This window comes from Chrysemys picta, chromosome 2 (assembly GCF_011386835.1).
Source record: "Chrysemys picta bellii isolate R12L10 chromosome 2, ASM1138683v2, whole genome shotgun sequence".
NCBI lineage: Eukaryota > Metazoa > Chordata > Testudines > Emydidae > Chrysemys > Chrysemys picta.
The window spans coordinates 104,430-121,004 of NC_088792.1; the positions used below are offsets into that span (position 1 = coordinate 104,430).

At 44.0% G+C, this 16,575-nt stretch overlaps 1 protein-coding gene across 15 annotated transcripts in view; it reads right to left on the reverse strand.

Moving 5' to 3' along the window:
- SMARCD3 (SWI/SNF related, matrix associated, actin dependent regulator of chromatin, subfamily d, member 3) overlaps positions 1 to 16,575 on the reverse strand; it is a 235,408-nt gene that overhangs the window by 103,835 nt on the left and 114,998 nt on the right. For 13 of the 15 annotated variants that reach the window (XM_065582496.1, XM_065582501.1, XM_065582502.1 and 10 more), the window contains one exon: positions 851 to 973. The exons of the other annotated variants lie outside the window; for them this stretch is intronic. In XM_065582496.1, coding sequence (XP_065438568.1) covers positions 851 to 973 — 123 coding nt within the window. The remainder of the gene's footprint in view (positions 1 to 850; positions 974 to 16,575) is intronic. 15 annotated transcript variants of the gene reach the window in all.

Genomic DNA, 16,575 nt, shown 5'->3' on the forward strand with positions numbered 1-16,575 from the left:
TATAATGTGTCTACACAGTGCCTAGCATTGACCTCAGCTGGGCCTCTGGACATATTATAATGCAGATAATAATAATTATTTTACATCTTGACAGACCTATAGATGTAAGAATCTTCATACTAAGAGATTTGGAATCTGAATGAGGTATGGGCAAACAGCAGCTGAAGTGGCCAAAAGAACTACCCTGTGGAGCTGGAAATCAACAAGCACATTAAGATTTGCAGAATTATATGATGTGACCTGGCAAATGCAGGAAAAAATAATGCATAACACAAGAGCGGTGCCTGAGGATTTGGAGAAGAACAGTCTTATCTTTGGGTCTGATCCTGCAAACAATTTTCCACATGCTTAACTTTGCTCACATGAGTAGTCCAATGTGGGACTAAGTATGTGTTTAAGTTTTTGCAGGATCAAGGCCTACAAGATTATTTATTTTCTGACTAACATTTTTCATTATTTTATTTCCTATTTTCTCCAGTCTTAAACTGAACTCTTAACAGTATATTTAATGTGTATCTAGGGTACCACCTCTACTGTCTTATCTCCATTTCCTTTTCTTTTTTTCTTAAAAACCTCAAAGAATAATATTTGTAAATGAAAGAGAGGATTATTTCCTATAGTAAAGACTCTCATAAATTAGAGATGGGTGAGAGCTACTGAACTGAGTCATTGAGTTTGTCCTCCTCCAAGGAAGAGTGTTTCCCCGCCATGTATTCTTAAGTGCTTTGGTCATCCTACTCTATCAATGGAGCTTCCACTAGTTCTCCACTGAGATGGCTCCACAGCCCAATACATCACACTGAGGAGATTTTTCCTGATTCAGCTAATTGTACCATTTCCCATGTCATACCTTCATCGGTCTCTTCAGGGCTTCCTGAATGTCCACCCGCTTCCTCATAATGGTCTGGTCCAGTTTGCGTTCAAAGGCTAACAGGTCCATGTAGGCCTGGGACTCAGGAACCAACTCCCGGATCTGAGGAGGAAGCAGGGAATATCCAAACACTGGAGGCGAGGAATTCATCATATTCCAGGAACAGTAATACTTATATCTGTCTAGACCTTGCAGAGAGGGTTTGCTTAGCAGAAGTGATTGTCTCTAGGCAATACAAAGCATTTTAGATTTGTCTTTGATTGAATTAGGGTCTCTCTACACTAGAAGAAAAGCATTTTTAAAAACAACTGTGTTTTTAAACCTTACACTTTTTAAAACCTTGGTATACACGGGGCAAGTTGTATGTTAACGTGTTAGCCGGCTGAGATGAAGCCTAGGCTCCCCCAGAGGCTTCAATATGACCAGCTAACAGGTGTTAACATGCAACTTGTCCTGTCTATACTATGGCTAGCTATACTAGCTAACACATTTTTTTAAAACATCTCTTTTCCTAGTCTAGAAAAGCTCTAAGAGGAGCTGGCAAGGAGTAGGGCATGAAGAGAGGGAGACAGGAAAGAGGGACACAGGAAAAGAGAAAGAGAGAGATTTGAACAAATGAGCTGGATACTTGGCAGGGATCCTCCCCTTAGGCTGCAGAGCTGACAACTGGAACTGGTTCCACATGTCCTTCAGCAGAACTCTTGTAGCAGTTCCTCACTCTCTGCCTACATATGGTCCCCATTCCATGCTACTGCACAGGGGACTCCATGGAGCGCATGGAGTATGCAACACCCCACACCCAACCTCCCCACTTGATAAGAAGAACCTGGTTCCATAGGCACATGATTTGCCTCCTGGGATATGTTCTACACTGGGAAAATGCATCATCAGAAAACGTGTAAGCTAACATGCTGTTAAACATGACTTAGCACCTAGTATAGACAAGGAAGAGTCGTGTTTTAAAATTTGTTCACTGGACCCTATGATTAACCATGACCAGCGAATATGTTTTTAAACTTGACTAGCCCTTCTTATACTAGATGTTAAGTTGTGTTTAACATCACATTAGTCAGCACATTTTCTAATATGATGTATTTTCCCAGTGTAGAAATACTCTTAAAGCTAGGAGATTGGTCACAGACTATCTACTCCTGGCAATACCTGATTTGTGGATAATTGTGAGGCAGGTAGCGTTTTAAGACTTGTCTACACTTGGAGCTGTTTCTGATTAGTTTAACCCAACTGGTTTGGCACAGTTAAACAGGAACAAGGCACTCTTATTCTTGAATAAGTGTGTCCAGACACGGAGTTAATTAGGAACAATTATTCAGAAACAACTCCATGTGCAGACGAGCCCAAAGAGGAAATGGATTACAAACAATTCCTAGCCTAGTCTCTCTTGAGTCTCCTTGTCCATTTCTAATACTCACCCCAGCTCTCAACTAAGCAGCAAAAATATTTAACAGCTAAAATATTTCTGTACTACAGCAGTAAAGGTAACTTGACCATATTTGCCACCTGTTATTGTTTATAATCTGGGGTATACAGTTTGGATTTAGTACATTGCACAAATAGAGGGGAAATGGATAGCATGGGCTTAGAAGGCATTACTACCAGGCCAACTTCCTCAGGGGTGTATACATGACTGCACTTTCTGACAGGTGTTTCAGCATACAAGATATCTGGTACAAACAGGTTCACTTCACAGGAAATAACTCCTGCCTTTGCCTGGTTCAGGCCTCCAATCAGTTGCTGTTACAGAACCTCCATAGCAAAGACCGGACTGTGCTATTAACCTTGCCCAAACCTTTATTTCTGCCATTCCTCTAGTTCCAGGCCAGCTCATCATTCCAGGTCTTGCAATGCAGGAAAACACTCATTAATTCAGGCATTCAAGTCATATGTTCCACAAACCCTGGCATCCCCTCATCCATCCTGTGCCCATTGTTTGTTTGGAGCTGAGCCCTGAGTCTCCCTAATTTATTCCCTTGCAGTGTATGTGATGTGGGGCAGAGCCCCATGACTTGCTAGTAAGGTCTGGAGCCAGAGAAGTACCTTTTCTTTGTCCCATTAAACTCCATTCATGTTTAGCTGTGATATAAACTACTTAAAATTGTCATTTCTCTTATCTGACATTCTTCAGGAAAATGTTAGGAACACATAAATAATAATTGAACATGAACATTCTAATGAGCCAAACCCACTCCACCACAGCAGCAGCACATACTGCACTGGGAACACCCAGGAGCTTCATCAATGATTTAGATAATGACATGGAGAGTACACTTATAAAGTCTGTGGATGATACCAAGCTGGGAGGGGTTGCAAGTGCTTTGGAGAATACAAAAAGATCTATGAGAGAAGATTGAAAAAACAGGGTTTGTTTAGTCTGGAGAAGAGAAGACTGTGAGGGGACATAACAGTTTTCATGCACATAAAAGGCTGTTACAAGAAGGAGGAAAAAAATTGTTCTCCTTAATCTCTGAGGCATAGGCGATGCCAGGGGGATTCAGGGTCCAGGGGAGGCAGCAGGGACCAGGGGCGAAGGGAAGGAGCGGGGATCTGGGCCGCCGTGGTCAAGAGAGTGTTGCTGGACGGTGCCTTGGCAGTCACCAGGAAGTTGACCGTGACTGTGGTGGCAAGGAGGGAGGCTCCCATTGTGCCTCCCCCATCAGTAGTTACCAGTCGCCTACACGCTGAGGACAGGACTAGGAGCAATAGGCTTAAATTGCAGCAAAGGTGGTTTAGGTTGGACATTAGAAAAAACTTCCTGTCAAGGTGGTTAAGCACTGTAATAAATTGCCTAGGGAGATTGTGGGATCTCCATCATTGGAAAGGTTCAGAAAAGGAAAGAAAAGGCTCAGAAATGGCAACAAAAATGATTAGGCACATGGAACAGCTTCCATATGTGGAGAGATTAATAAGACTGGAACTTTTCAGCTTGGAAAAGGAATGACTAAGGGGGGATATGATAGAGGTTTATAAAATCATGACTGGTATGGAGAAAGTAAATAAAGAAGTGTTATTTACTCCTTCTCATAACACAAGAACTAGGGGTCACCAAATAAAATTAATAGGCAGCAGATTTAAAACAAAAAAAAATATTTCTTCACACTATGCACAGTCAACCTGTGGAACTCTTTGCTAGAGGATGTTGTGAAGACCAAGATTATAACAGGCTTCAAAAAAGAACTAGATAAATTCATGGTGGATAGGTCCATCAATGGCTATTAGCCAGGATAAGAAGGGATGGTGTCCTTAGCCTCTGTTTGCCAGAAGCTCGGAATAGGTGACCGGGGATGGATCACTTGATGATTATCTGTTCTGTTCATTCCCTCTGAAGCACCTGGCATTGGCCACTGTCAGAAGACAGGATACGGGGCTAGATGGATCTTTGGTCTTACCCAGTATGGCTGTTCTTATGTTCTTATATAGCTCTGTGACAGAATTATCTCTCAGATATTCTGTAGAAGCCCCGTTAGACCTGCTTTACCTATCTATTTCTGTCATGTCTGTTACCTTAGTATAAATGTTATAATGTGTTCTTCGACATTCAGGTACTGAAACACCCACTAGATTATAACAAGTCTGAATGCAAAATCTAATCCATTTTGACAATCTGAGCAGCAGATGTTTCTTTCCTCGATTTACTACTATAAACTACAAAAAGACTGGGAAGGCTTATAAATTTTGTTCTACCTAGACAGTCACTGAGAACTCCTCTGACATCTAGTTTATGTTACATTTAGAATATGTAGCTTCTCCTGGTACAATATGGGATTTTGAAAAAAAAGTATAGGGAAGTTAACAGATTTTAATGGAAGTCTTGAGCAGGAATTTAGGAGGTGGATGCAATATTATGTTCACCCCGCAAAGGAGTATCCGTCATCAGGATTTATAATTCACTGTCTCTGCCATATGCTTCACAAGGAAGTGGACTAGGAAGTATGCTTTAGGATCTCCATACACTCATTCCAGAAGTTTTGTGGGCACACAATTTAAGCTCAAAGGTGATGGAAGCTTATAAACAGATGAAAATCCATGCAAGATTTCTTAAAAACCTTTTTACCACTGGGTATGCAAAAACTGAAGCTCTGGGAATAGAAGCATGATGAGCTGGTATAACACAGCTGCCAGATTAACTTTAGTAATACAGTACAACCGAATCTCTTCTTAAAACTCCCCTTTGCCATGATAACTACAAAACAGCTTGACAACAGTTAGGCAGCTGGTCTGCTGAGACCACATCCTATCAAGCTGATCAATAGTGCCTCATTGTAGCCTTGTGCTCCTCATCTCTCTGTATCCACCTGCTGTCTCTTGTCTTAAGAGTGTAATCTCTCTGGGACAGGGACCAGCTCTCTGTTCTGTCCTTGTTCAGGGTAGTGGTCCAGGACTGGGACTCCTAAGCATCATCATATCAAGTACTCAAAATAGATCCAGATTCTTTTAGAATCAAACAACAGACCAGAGTATTAGGGACTATAGCAGCCAAAGATGAAATACTTTTGACAGAGATTCATGTGGAAAAATCTTTTCCACTTCACTGTAAAGTTTTCCATGTTGAAGGCTTTCAGCTCTCCAGTGAAATTCAATGGACCATTCAAGAAAATCATTATTAGAATTGAATAAATCATCCAAACTGTCAGGGTCCGAGAGCTCAGATCTGAAGGCAAGATTTGTCTCTGGCAATGTGACAGGAGATCTGTAGGAAATGGCAGATGAACTGGAGGCTTTAATGTCAATGCCAAAAGATCTGAGCCCAAGGCTGCAGCTATTAATATTATGAGTTCTGTCCCGTTTTAAAATCATGACACTCTTGGGATAAGTGACACTGGAAGAAAGACACGTAGGAATCTCTGCTCCCACCCAGAAGAAAGGCATCAGTCAGGGCCTCATACTCTGAGCACCCCAGGAATAGATTAGAGAACACTGAATTTTCCCTCACTGCAAACAGGTAAACCTTTGGTTTTTCACTTGGTGATTCTTGGCCATTGGCAACACCGGATGAAGGATGCTTCACTCCCTAACTGCCTCCTGATATGCCAGATGAGAGTGAGTGCCTCCTTGATGGTTGGGACAGTATATAAATGTGGTATTACCTGTCAACACCTGAATATTAGGATATATTTAATTATGGTAGAACTCAGTTTCCCACATGTAGAAGGATGTTTGAGAGCTAACGAAATGTCTCTTAACTCCAACACATTTATATGCAATTTGGCCTTCCTGGGATTCCACAGAACTTGAATACTGAGTTGGTCCTGGTTTGCTCCGCAATCTATGTCTGAAGTGTGTACCACATTTTCACTTTCAATGGGGAGGGAATAGTGAGGAACACCACTTTGCACCCATTTTCTGGGATTATCTACCACTAGAAAGCTTTGAATCTGAATGGTAAATTACCAAATGGAAGTTAAACATAAGAACGGCCATACTGGGTCAGACCAAAGGTCCATCCAGCCCAGTATACCGACAATGGCTAATGCCAGGTACCCCACAGGGAGTGAACCTAACAGGTAATGATCAAGTGATCTCTCTCCTGCCATCCATCTCCACCCTCTCACAAACAGAGGCTAGGGACACCATTCCTTACCCATCCTGGCTAATAGCCATTAATGGACTTAACCTCCATGAATTTATCTAGTTCTCTTTTAAACCCTATTATAGTCCTAGCCTTCACAACCTCTTCAGGCAAGGAGTTCATAGGTTGACTGTACGCTGTGTGAAGAACTTCCTTTTATTTGTTTTAAACCTGCTGCCCATTCATTTCATTTGGCGGCCCCTAGTTCTTATATTATGGGAACAAGTAAATAACTTTTCCTTATTCACTTTCTCCACACCACTCATTCTTTTATATACCTCTATCATATCCCTCCTTAGTCTCCTCTTTTCCAAGCTGAAAAGTCCTAGCCTCTTTAATCTCTCCTCACATGGAACACATTCCAAACCCCTAATCATTTTAGTTGCCCTTCTCTGAACCTTGTCTAATGCCAGTATATCTTTTTTGAGATGAGGAGACCACATCTGCATGCAGTATTCAAGATGTGGGTGTACCATGGATTTACATAAGGGTAATAAGATATTCTCCGTCCTCTATCCCTTTTTTAATGATTCCTAACATCCTGTTAGCTTTTTTGACTCCTACTGCATACTGTGTGGACGTCTTCAGAGAACTATCTACGATGACTCCAAGATCTCTTTCCTGATTAGTTGTACCTAAATTAGCCCCCATCACACCATATGTATAGTTGGGGTTATTTTTTCCAATGAGCATTACTTTACATTTATCCACAGCAAATTCCATTTGCTATTTTGTTGCCCAATCACTTAGTTTTGTGAGATCTTTTTGAAGTTCTTCACAATCTGCTTTGGTCTTAACTATCTTGAGCAGTTTAGTATCATCTGGAAACTTTGCCACCTCACTGTTTATCCCTTTCTCCAGATCATTTATAAATAAGTTGAATAGGATTGGTCCTAGGACTGACACTTGGGGACCACCACTAGTTACCGCTCTCCATTCTGAAAATTTACCATTTATTCCTACCCTTTGTTCCCTGTCTTTTAACCAGTTCTCAATCCATGAAAGGATCGTCCCTCTTATCCCATGACAACTTAATTTACGTAAGAGCCTTTTGTGAGGGACTTTATCAAAAGCTTTCTGGAAATCTAAGTACACTATGTCCACTGGATCCCCCTTGTCCACATGTTTGTTGACCCCTTCAAAGAACTCTAATAGACATGATTTCCCTTTACAGAAACCATGTTGACTTTTGCCCAACAATTTATGTTCTTCTCTGTGTCTGACAATTTTATTCTTTACTATTGTTTCAACTAATTTGCCCAGTACCAATGTTAGCCTTACCGGTCTGTAATGGCCGGGATCACCTCTAGAGCCCTTTTTAAATATTGGCGTTACATTAGCTACCTTCCAGTCATTGGGTACAGAAGCCGATTTAAAGGACAGGTTACAAACCATAGTTAATAGTTCTGCAATTTCACATATGAGTTCTTTCAGAAGTTGGTGCTTGATGCACAGGCCTCAAATTTGTAGAAGTTTTACTCAAGATCTAGTAAATGAAGTGACCTGGATACACAATCCCATGAACTCTAGAAATTTGAAGTAATAGCTCATGGTTTGATGAGACAAAGATCTAACCAGATTGATTGTTTTGAATTTCTTGAAATCTGTCTGGATTTGCAGATTGAGCCAAGAACAGCCTTTAGGAAGGAGAGTCTCAGTGGTGTAAAAATAAACTTGTTCCAGCAAATCATAGGACTCAACAACTGGAACAGAGAGCAGATTTACTGAACAGCTAGTCATACATTCTGAGCACTGAACCCTTATAATGATTAAGAAATGATTAAACATATATTCCTGGCTGCTACTGCTAGGTACTTTGGGAAGACTCCTGAATGTAAGAATGGCCATATTGGGTCAGACCAATGGCCCATCGAGCCCAGTATCCTGTCTTCCCTCTGAAACATCTGGCACTGGCCACTGTTGGAATGAACAGAACAGGTCAATTTTGAGTGATCCATCCCCTGTGATCCACTGCCAGCTTCTGGCAATTGGAGGTTTAGGGACACCTGAAGCATGGGGCTGAGTCCCTGACCACCTTGGCTGATAGTCTATCAATGGCTATCCTCCATGAACTCACCTAATTCTTTTTTGAAACAAGTTATACTGGTGGCCTTCACAGTATCCCCTGGCAATGAGTTCTTCAGATTTACTCTGTGTAGTCTGAAGAAGTACTTCCTTATGTTTGTTTTAAACCTGCTGCCTATTAAGTTCAATGGGTGACCCCTGGTCCTTGTGTTATGTTAAGGGGTAAATAATACTTCTTTGTTCACTTTCTCCATACCAGTCATGATTTTTTAGACCTCTATCATATCCCCCCGCCCCCCCCATCTCTTTTCCAAGATGAACAATCCCAGTCTTTTTAATCTCTCTTTGTATGGAATCTGTTCCATACCCCTAATAATTTTTGTCGCACTTCTCTATACTTTTTTGATTTCTAATATATATATTTTTGAAGTGGGGTGACCATAACTGCACGCAGTATTCAAGGTGTGGACATGCCAGGAATTTATATAGTGGCGTTATAATATTTTCTGTTTTATTATCTATCCCTTTTCTAATAGTTCCTAACATAGTTAGCCTTTTTTTGACTGCCGCTGCACATTGAGTGGATGTTTTCAGAGAATTATCCACAATGACTCCAAGATCACTTTCTTGAGTGGTAACAGCTAATTTAAAGCCTTTCATTTTGTATGTATAGCTGGGATTATGTTTTTCAATATGCATTACTTGGCACTTAGTAGCACTGAATTTCATCTACCATTTTGTTACCCACTCTTGTGAGATCCTTTTGTAACTCTTTGCAGTCTGCTTTGGACTTAACTACCTTGAGTAATTTTGTATCATCTGCAAATTTTGCCACTCCACTGTTTATTCCTCCATCACCTTTGTCCATGTGTTTGTTTACCCTTTCAAAGAATTCTAACAAATTGGTGAGGCATGATTTCCCTTTACAAAAGTTGTGTTGAGTCTTCCCCAACAAACTGTGTTCTTCTATGTGTCTGATAATTCTGCTCTTTACTATAGTTTCAACCAATTTGAAGTTAGGCTTATTGGCATGTAATTGCCAGGATCGTCTCTGGAGCTTTTTTTTTAAAAAGCAGTGTCACTTTAGCTATTTACCAGTTGTCTGGTACAGAGTCTGATTTAAGTGATAGGTTACATATCAGAGTTAGTAGTTCTGCTGTTTTAGATTTGTGTTCCTTCGGAACTCCCGAGTAAATACTGTCTTGTACTTGTGACACGTTACTGTTTATCAATTTGTTCCAAAACCTCCTCTGCTGACACCTCAATCTAGGACAATTCCTCAGATTTGTCACCTAAAAAGAATGGCTTGGGTGTGGGAATCTCCATTACATCCTCTGCAATGAAGATCGATGCAAAGAGTTCATTTAGTTTCTCTGTAACAGCATTGCCTTCCTTGAAAACCTTGATCATCCACTGGTCCTACCAACTGTTTGGCAAGTTCCTGATTCTGAGGTACTTACAAAAACGAACAGCAAATTTTTTTTTTAAGTCTTCTGCTAGTTGCTCTTCAAATTCTTTTTTGGCCTGCCTAATTATACTTTTAAACTTGACTTGCCAGAACTTATGCTCCTTTCTATTTTCCTCAGTAGGATCTGATTTCCACTTTTTAAAGGATGCCTTTTTGCCTCCAACTGCTTGTACGCTCTTGTTGAACAAATGTGGCATTTGTCCTTTCCCCACATTCCTCCCCAGTTGAGAGTATATATTTAATTTGAGCCTCTATTATGTTTTAAAATAGTTTCCATGCAGCTGGCAGGCATTTCACTCTAGGGAGTGTTCCTTTTAATTTCCATTTAACTAGCTTCCTCATTTTTGTGTAGTTCCCCTTTTTAAAGTGAAATGCTACTGTGTTCAGTTTCTTTGGCATTTCCCCCCTTACAAGGATGTGAAATTTAATTTAGGGCTGTCAAGCAATTAAAAAAATTAATCGCGATTAATCGCATTGTTAAACAATAATAGAATGCCATTTATTTAAATATTTGTGGATGTTTTCTACATTTTCAAATATATTGATTTCCGTTACAACACAGAATACAAAGTGTACAGTGCTCATTTTATATTTATTTTTGATTATAAATATTTGCACTGTAAAAACCAAAAGAAATAGTATATTTCAATTCACCTCATACAAGTTCTGTAATGCAACTTCTTTATAATGAAAGTTGAACTTACAGATGTAGAATTATGTACAAAAAAATAACTGCAATCAAAAATAAAACAATGTAAAACTTTAGAACCTACAAGTCCACTCAGTCATACTTCTGCAAATTGTAACCAAACTTGTTTGAATGAGCTGGAGATAATGCTGCCCACGTCTTGTTTACAAGGTCACCTGAAAGTGAGAACAGGTGTTCGGATGGCACTGTTGTAGCCGGCATCACAAGCTAATTACGTGCCAGATGCGCTAAAAATGTATATGTCCATTCATGCTTCAACCACCATTCCAGAATACATGCGTCCATGCTGATGACGGATTCTGCTCGATAATGATCCAAAGCAGAGCGGACTGACACGTTCATTTTCATCATCATGAGTCAGATGCCACCAGCAGAAGGATTTGTAGGCTTTAAAGAAGTGGTTCTCAAACTTTTTTTGTGTGGACCACTTGAAAATTGCTGAGGGTCTCGGCGGACCACTTAATGATCTTTCCAAATGTTGTTTGTACCATTAACTAACTATTGTAAAGCACTTTGGATAAAAGTGCAATATAAAAAAAACTTAGTAATTAACTTTTTTGGTCTACAAATAAAAGCACACAAACTCATATTTTAGGCCTGATCTACACTATGAGTTTAGGTCGAATTTAGCAGCGTTAAATCGAATTAACCCTGCACCCGTCCACACAACGAAGCCATTTACTTCGACATAAAGGGCTCTTAAAATCAATTTCTGTACTCCTCCCCGACGAGGGGAGTAGCGCCGAAATCGACATTGCCGTTCGAATTAGGGTTAGCACCAGCATGGACCGTACAGGAGGTACTGGATCTGATCGCTGTATGGGGAGAGGATTCCGTGCTAGCAAAACTACGTTCCAAAAGACGAAACGCCAAAACATTTGAAAAAATCTCCAAGGACATGATGGAGAGAGGCCACAATAGGGACTCATATCAGTGCCGCGTGAAAGTTAAGGAGCTCAGACAAGCGTACCAGAAAACCAAAGAAGCAAACGGATGCTCCGGGGCAGAGCTGCAGACATGCCGCTTCTACACTGAGCTGCATGCAATTCTAGGGGGGGCGCCACCACTACCCCTCCCCTGACTGTGGATTCCGATGAGGGGTTAATCTCAGCCATGCCTGAGGATTTTGCGGATGGGGAAGATGAGGAGAAGGAGGACGAGCTTGCAGAGAGCACACAGCACTCTGTTCTCCCCAACAACCAGGATCTTTTTCTCAGCCTGACTGAAGTACCCTCCCAACCGTCCCAAGGCGGTATCCCAGACAATGAAGCCATGGAAGGGACCTCTGGTGAGTGTACCTTTGTAAATATAAAACATGGTTTAAAAGCAAGCATTTTTTAAATGATTAATTTGTCCTGAGGACTTGGGATGCATTCTCGGCCAGTACAGCTACTGGAATAGTCTGTTAACCTGTCTGGGGATGGAGCTGAAATCCTCCAGGGACATCTCCATGAAGCTCTCCTGGAGGTACTCCAAAAGCCTTTGCAGAAGGTTTCTGGACAGTGCAGCCTTATTCCGTCCTCCATGGTAGGACACTTGACCACGCCATGCTAGTAGCAAGTAATCTGGTATCATTGCATGCCAAAGCCTTGTAGCATATGGTCCCGGTGTTTGCTGGCATTCAAGCAACATCCGTTCTTTATCTCGCTGTGTTATCCTCAGGAGAGTGATATTGTTCATGGTCACCTGGTTGAAATACGGGAATTTAATTAAGGGGACAGAGGTGTCCGTTCCTACTGGGCTGTTTGCCGGTGGCTGAAAAGAAATCCTTCCCTGCAGTTAGCCAAGCGGGGGGGGGAGGGGGAGGCATTAGCTCTGAGCTTTTCGCATTTGGCTAGCAAGGATCTTCCCTGATACCAGCCACGTGGTGGGGGGGGTGGGGTAAAGCAATCATCCCAGAGAATTGGATGGTGGGGGGGTTAGTTTGGTTTCTGCTGCTGCATGTTAACACAAAAAAATCGCAGCACTCAACGGGCTTTGCTTGGTATGGGAAAGGAGGGCACTGCTTTTATGAAGGTTGCAGAAGCCGAAAGACAATGGTTTACCATGTCCGCATGAAAGCCAAATTCTGTTGCCCGGCCCTGCGTCTGTGATCTCTAACACCAAAGCCGCAGGCACTCAATATTAAGATGCAAAATGCGACCTTGTACCGAAATCACATCTGCTATGTAATGTGAATAGTGTTGTTCACCGTGAAAGAGTATAAGCATTGTTCTGTAAAACGTACCTTTTAAATACTTCTCTCCCTTTTTTCCCCTCCCGCAGCTGCAAATTTTTCAAGCCTCCCTCCTCCGTCCCGAAGGCTATCTCAGATAAGGGGGCGAAAAAACACACGCGAGATGGCATGTTCTCAGAGATCATGCAGTCGACTCACGATGAAAGAGCTCATCTGAATGAGTGGAAGGACACGGTATCAAAGTACAGGAAAGCTGCCAATGAACGTGAGGACAGGAGGGACCAACGTGAGGACAGGAGGGACGCTCGAGATGAGAGGTGACAGCAGGAAGATCAGAGGAGGCAGGATGCAACACTGGGGCTGTTGGACGATCAAACGGACATGCTCCGGCATCTAGTGGAGCTTCAGGAACTGCAGCAGGGTCACAGAGTGCCGCTGCAGCCCCTGTATAACCACCCTCCCCCCTCCCCAAGTTCCATAGCCTCCTCACCCAGACACCCAAGAACGCGGGGGGGGGGGGGGGCGGGGAGGGAGAGGGAGAGGGTAGGCTCCGTGCACCCTGCCATTCCACCCCAGTGGACAGTCCAAGCAAAAGGCTGTCATTATTTTGAACTTCTGAAGTGGCCTTTTCCTTCCTTCCTCCCCAACCCCACCCGGGCTACCTTGTCAGTTCTCTCCCTATGTTTATAATAAATTAATAAAGAATACATGATTTTTAAACGATAGTGACTTTATTTTCTTTGAAAGCAAGCTGTGATCGAAGGGGGGAGGGTGGGTTGCTTACAGGGAATGAGTCAATCAAGGAGGCGGGTTTTCATCAAGGAGAAACAAACAGAACTTTCACACTGTAGCCTGGTCAGTCATGAAACTGGTTTTCAAAGCTTCTCTGATGCGCAGCACTTCCTGGTGTGCTCTTCTAATCGCCCTGGTGTCTGGCTGCACATAATCAGCAGCCAGGAGATTTGCCTCAACCTCCCACCCTGCCATAAAGGTCTCCCCCTTACTCTCACAGAGATTGTGGAGCACACAGCAAGCAGCAATAACAATGGGAATATTGGTTTGGCTGAGGTCTGAGCGAGTCAGTAAATTGCGCCAGCGACTCTTTAAATGTCCAAATGCACATTCTACCACCATTCTGCACTTGCTCAGCCTGTAGTTGAACAGCTCCTGACTATTGTCCAGGCTGCCTGTGTATGGCTTCATAAGCCATGGCATTAAGGGGTAGGCTGGGTCCCCAAGGATAATTATAGACATGTCAACATCCCCAATGGTTGTTTTCTGGTCTGGGAAGTAAATCCCTTGCTGCAGCTGTTTAAACAGACTAGTGTTCCTGAAGACGCGAGCGTCATGAACCCTTCTGGGCCATCCCATGTTGATGTTGGTGAAAAAGACGGTTACTCACCGTTGTAACTGTTGTTCTTCGAGATGTGTTGCTCATATCCATTCCATTAGGTGTGTGCGCGCCGCGTGCACGATCGTCGGAAGATTTTTACCCTAGCAACACCGGCGGGTCGGCTGTGGAGCCCCCTAGAGTGGCGCCTTCATGGCGCTGAATATATACCCCAGCCGACCCGGCGCCCCCTCAGTTCCTTCTTGCCGGCTACTCCGACAGTGGGGACGGGGGGCGGGTTTGGAATGGATATGAGCAACACATCTCGAAGAACAACAGTTACAACGGTGAGTAACCGTCTTTTCTTCTTCGAGTGCTTGCTCATATCCATTCCATTAGGTGACTCCCAAGCCCAACTTAGGTGGTGGGGTCGGAGTGAGACATTGCTGTGTGCAAAACCGCTGATCCGAAGGCAGCATCGTCCCTGGACTGCTGCACTAGTGCATAGTGTTCTGTAAACGTGTGGACTGACGACCAAACCGCAGCTCTACAAATGTCCTGGATCGGAACTTGCGCCAGGAAAGCCGTCGAGGAAGCTTGGGCCCTCGTGGAGTGAGCGGTGAGGTGTGGTGCTGAGACACCTGCCAGGTCGTAGCAAGTCCGGATGCAAGACGTAATCCAGGAGGATAGGCGCTGTGAGGAGACCGGTGAACCTTTCATTCGGTCGGCCACTGCAACGAAGAGTTGCGTCGTCTTTCTAAATTGCCTTGTGCGGTCAATATAGAAGGCCAGGGCCCTGCGTACGTCCAGAGAATGCAAACGTTGATCCTGGCGAGTAGCATGTGGTTTAGGGTGAAAGACCGGGAGAAATATATCCTGGTTGATATGAAATGGAGAAACCACCTTAGGGAGAAAGGCAGGATGTGGACGAAGCTGCACTTTATCCTTATGGAAAACTGTGTAAGGGGGCTCGGATGTAAGCGCCCTGAGTTCAGAAACGCGCCTTGCTGAGGTGATGGCTACGAGGAAGGCTGTCTTCCAGGATAGGTACAAAAGTGAACAGGTGGCCAGTGGCTCGAATGGAGGACCTGTGAGCTTGGAGAGAACCAGGTTGAGGTCCCACGTCGGAACGGGCTGACGTTGTTGTGGGTACATCCGGTCTAAGCCCTTGAGGAATCTAACGACCATCGGGTTAGAGAATACCGAAGACGCGAGTTCCCCTGGGTGAAAGGCCGATATAGCGGCCAGGTGAACTCTAATTGAAGATATCGCCAACCCTTGCTGTTTTAGGGAGAGGAGATATTCCAAAATGAGAGGGATAGGTGCCTGTAACGGGGACGTGGCTCGTTGTTCGCACCAACAGGAGAACCGCTTCCACTTGGCCAAGTATGTGGTCCGTGTTGAGGGCTTCCTACTGCTCAGCAGAATCTGTTGGACAGAGTGCGAGCACTGCTGCTCTGCCTGGGTGAACCATGGAGCAGCCACGCCGTGAGGTGGAGTGATTGCAGGTCGGGGTGACGCAGGCGGCCGTGGTCCTGAGAGATGAGGTCCGGGCATAATGGAAGCGGGATCGGTGTCTGAACCGAGAGCTCCAACAGCGTGGTGTACCAATGTTGTCTCGGCCACGCTGGGGCGATCAGAATCACCTGTGCCTGGTCTCTGCGCAATTTGAGCAGTACCTTGTGGACCAGAGGAAACGGAGGGAAGGCATAAAACAGGTGGTCTTTCCAGGGAAGGAGAAACGCATCCGAGAGGGAGCCCGGAGCTCGACCTTGCAGGGAGCAGAACACGTGGCACTTCCTGTTGTCTCGAGATGCAAACAGGTCTATCTGGGGAAACCCCCACTTCTGGAAAACGGAATGTATGATGTCCGGACGGATAGACCACTCGTGTGTTTGAAAGGACCTGCTGAGTCGGTCCGCCAGAGTGTTCTGGACTCCAGGGAGGAACGATGCCGTGAGATGGATTGAGTGGGCGATGCAGAAGTCCCACAGGCGAATGGCCTCTTGGCATAGCATTGACGAACGTGCTCCTCCTTGCTTGTTGATGTAAAACATGGCAGTGGTGTTGTCGATGAGAACTAACACACAACGGCCACGTAGGAGATTGAGAAATGCCTGGCACGCCAGGCGCACCGCCATCAGTTCCCGAACATTGATGTGCAGGGCTATCTGGGGTGCAGTCCACAGGCCCTGGGTATGGTGTTCGTTGAGATGGGCGCCCCAACCCAGGGATGAAGCGTCTGTGACCAGGTGCAGAGAGGGTTGTGGGGCGTGAAACGGCATCCCCTCGCAAACCACCTTGTGGTCTAGCCACCATGTGAGGGAGGTCAGGACCGAGTTCGGGACCGTGACCACCATGTTCAGGCTGTCCCGATGTGGGCGGTATCTTGATGACACCCAGGTCTGGAGT